At 41.6% G+C, this 4056-nt stretch overlaps 1 protein-coding gene across 1 annotated transcript; it reads right to left on the bottom strand.

Moving 5' to 3' along the window:
* Window positions 1–1815: 1815 nt before the first annotated feature.
* LOC142351879 (tubulin beta-4B chain) lies at window positions 1816–3737 on the bottom strand. The gene is made up of 2 exons (XM_075404120.1): window positions 3579–3737; window positions 1816–3320 (listed from the first exon to the last, which is right to left on the bottom strand). Exons 1-2 carry the CDS (start codon window positions 3633–3635, stop codon window positions 2040–2042), a joined length of 1338 nt encoding a protein of 445 aa, XP_075260235.1. The 5' UTR covers window positions 3636–3737; the 3' UTR covers window positions 1816–2039.
* Window positions 3738–4056: the final 319 nt, after the last annotated feature.

The following is a 4056-nucleotide window of genomic DNA, read 5'->3' as shown; positions in this document are numbered from 1 at the left end:
AAATTAACTTTATGGTCTAAAAACGAGCACTATGCGTCAGAAAGAATTTAATACAAGCGGTGGTTTGCATGCTCCAAAGACAAACAGAAAAAGGAAAAAAATTTCATGAAAAATATAGAAAATTAATTTATTGAATTTAAAAAAAATTTGTCTTTCATAGCATCTAAGTCTGTCCCCTAAGTAATCACATGAAAAAGTTATTATTAATACATGATTGAACGTGAGTACCTTCTGCAAAAATGTCTAAACGGAAAAATAGGTAAAAAATAACTTTAAAAACAGACACAACAGGCAACAATTTATTATTATACGTTAAACGCACCATTTGCAAACTCAAAAATTTGAATCCGCAAATGAGGTAACTAAAACAACCGGGAACAATTTTCACTTAAGGTTCCCCGTATACAATCGGCATTGATAAGGATACAAAACTGATACAAAAATGTCTTAACACGAAGCATAAATCAAAGCTTTAATTGTACCAATTATGTCACACGTGATCGATAGATTTTGCACATTTCTCGCTTTCATTAGAAAACCGGTATGAACAAAACTACCGCGCGCGATCAATGCTCCGACCTTCAATTTTGTGCAACCGCCAAATTGTATCTCAGTTTTGAAACGTTCGGCCTAGACTTTTACATCCTGTTTAAAAACTCCACAACTCTTCGTTTTGAAAACCTGAAAACCAAAATTCTTCGAGTCGCAAAAGTCAACAGAATGGCATAAAGAAATAATAACTGGCTATCTCAGCTATTAGCACTTAAGGATGCTTGTTTGAGGTTGAACACCTAAGGGTACGTGTTTATAAAGCATCTGTGTTGGCATTCACGTTACGTTTAAAAAGGTTAGTGAATTGTCAAAGCCAGCAAATGGGACCAGCCTTTCAATCCACTCTGCTTATCTTACAAAGCCATGCAAGAGATTTCCAAAACGCTGTGGGCTTTCACAAATTAAAACCTATTTTTGACATATCTTATGCTTCAAGACATGCTTCCGAAAATAGATCAATTATGCCGGTTTGTAAATCTGGCGCATCGAAATAGAAACAAAGATGTAACTGAGTTCTTTGCCATTTTAATCTTCTGGCTTTTCTCTAGTTTGGATTGCTGAATAATGATTAGCAAACTAAATTTGAAGATGAATTTTGAAATCTGTAGTCATGACACGTTTACGTGTATTTCACATTTATGTTATATCATACGTAGTGGTTTGTTCAATTTCACTTCTGCACTTGCTCAGTATATTCTTAACCCCAAAATCGTATAGTTCTGTTTAATAGAGAAAAAATTTAATCTTTTGAGGCTTTTGAATACGGAAGTTAATGTCCTGTCCTAAAATGCGGCGCCAATTGAGCATAAAAGAGCTTTATCTGTTAATAAAAAAGAGAACAGTCTTAAAAAAGAGAACAAGACGACGACGACACTTCAAATTTTGTTCTTCAGAATCTATACTATATGACAAGATAATTCATAAGCTTCTGCGCAGTCGAAATGCGATCTGCCAATTTTGAAGTCAAAATTTGTGCACTGGATTTCTTGCTAGCATATCAGTTGCCATAAACCGTAGTCCAGTTAAAACAAGCAAACGGAGTCAGGACAATTTACCCATTTCCATTTTACCCAATGCCATTACCCAATGCTCTCGGCTTCAGTGAATTAAGAGCTTACGGAAAAGCTTTTGCTTTCAAATGATCACATGGTTCTTTAATTCCAATAATAATATCTTTCGGCCATTCGCTTGTTTCTACTTTAGATAGATTTTTCTCTATCAGGGTCAGATAATTGCTACTCTTACTGATATTTAAAAATAAAGTGAATTGCAAAAAGTTGTATTGTGACGCGATCAAAGATTGCAAAGAAAACAAATGCTTGGTTACAGTTCATTCACAGGATAGAAAGTAGAACAAATCACACATTTCAGACAAGCAAAACTTGCAACTCCTGAACTTAAAAGTCGCCGCAAGACAGTAGCAAATCCTCATGCAGATTTATCAGAGTCTATCTAGGGAAAAGATCAAGTTGGAGTACGGTGGCTTCTTAGGCCTCACCCTCCTCCTCTTCCTCCTCGAATTCGCCCTCCTCTTCGGCGGTGGCATCCTGGTACTGTTGGTACTCAGAAACCAAGTCGTTCATGTTGCTCTCGGCTTCAGTGAATTCCATCTCGTCCATACCCTCACCAGTGTACCAATGCAAGAAAGCCTTTCGTCGGAACATAGCAGTGAACTGTTCGCTCACTCGCTTGAACAGCTCCTGGATGGCGGTGCTGTTACCGATGAAGGTGGCGGACATCTTAAGACCTCGGGGCGGGATGTCACAGACAGCGGTCTTAACGTTGTTGGGGATCCATTCAACGAAGTAGCTGCTGTTCTTGTTCTGCACGTTCAACATCTGTTCATCAACCTCCTTCATGCTCATTCGGCCTCGGAACATGGCGGCGACGGTCAAGTATCGTCCATGACGAGGGTCGCATGCGGCCATCATGTTCTTGGCATCGAACATCTGTTGGGTCAGCTCGGGCACGGTCAGAGCTCGGTATTGCTGAGATCCACGAGAAGTGAGAGGGGCGAACCCAGGCATGAAGAAATGGAGACGAGGGAAGGGCACCATGTTCACAGCCAATTTCCTCAAGTCAGCGTTCAACTGACCGGGGAATCGGAGGCAGGTGGTGACACCAGACATGGTGGCTGAGACCAGGTGGTTCAAGTCACCGTAGGTGGGGGTGGTCAGCTTCAGGGTTCGGAAGCAGATATCATACAAAGCCTCGTTATCAATGCAGTAGGTCTCATCGGTGTTCTCGACCAGCTGATGGACTGAGAGGGTGGCGTTGTAGGGTTCCACGACAGTGTCGGACACCTTAGGTGAGGGCACGACGGAGAAGGTGTTCATGATTCTGTCGGGGTATTCCTCTCGGATCTTGGAGATGAGGAGAGTTCCCATTCCGGATCCGGTACCACCACCGAGCGAGTGGGTCAGCTGGAATCCCTGAAGACAATCACAGCCCTCGGCTTCCTTTCGGACAACATCCAAGACTGAGTCGACCAGCTCAGCACCCTCGGTGTAGTGTCCCTTGGCCCAGTTGTTTCCAGCACCAGACTGGCCGAACACGAAGTTATCGGGTCTGAAGATCTGACCAAAAGGTCCAGATCGGACGGAGTCCATGGTTCCTGGCTCCAGATCGACAAGGACAGCCCTGGGGACGTACTTGCCACCAGTGGCCTCATTGTAGTAGACGTTGATCCTCTCAAGCTGGAGGTCAGAGTCTCCATGGTAGGTTCCGGTGGGGTCTACACCATGTTCGTCAGAGATGACTTCCCAGAACTAAAACAACAATCTCATTTTTAAGACACACTGCCTTGACAAATATTTAAAAACCTACAATTTAACAACTTAAAAAGCAAATTCCACCTCCAGTTAACAAAATAATTCTGCCAGTAACGCAAATATCTACCATATTATGATACCACCCACCAATCAGTTAATTTCAATCTACAATCGACATTTTAGAAAGCGTTGCAAAAAACAGAAAAGGAGAGGGTGTAAGTTAGGTATTGAGCTTATATGAAGGTAAATATTTACTTTGGCACCGATCTGGTTTCCGCACTGGCCGGCTTGCAAGTGGACGATTTCTCTCATTTTGAGGCTAGTTTACTAAGAAGTGATTCTACGACTAAGAAAAGAAAGAGAGCGAGCAACTGAATCTGAAATCAGAATGCAGAATTATGATCACACCACTCACTCGTTTCAACGAGCAGAGAGAACTATTTGTTGCCAAGCAATCACCAAAACACACAGACACGTCACTCGTATGCGACCATTAAGCAAATGGCCATAGCCTGGCCATTGTTGCATACAACAACAAAGCAATTTAGTCCTGACAACATCAACAAAGCCACAAACTTTTTCACAACCGAACAGCAATTCAATATTAAACTAATAAACCGCATATCTACATGTTTAAAACTAAAGCTTTGACAAGTCAGGCGAGCATATTTGCACGCATGTTATAATAAAAAAGGTCTGAAAAACTCAAAGAACTGCATACATTCACTGCTTA

The sequence above is a fragment of the Convolutriloba macropyga genome, chromosome 13 (assembly GCF_964194025.1).
Source record: "Convolutriloba macropyga chromosome 13, txConMacr16.3, whole genome shotgun sequence".
Lineage (NCBI taxonomy): Eukaryota > Metazoa > Xenacoelomorpha > Acoela > Convolutidae > Convolutriloba > Convolutriloba macropyga.
This window is presented reverse-complemented; position numbering and strand designations above follow the sequence as displayed.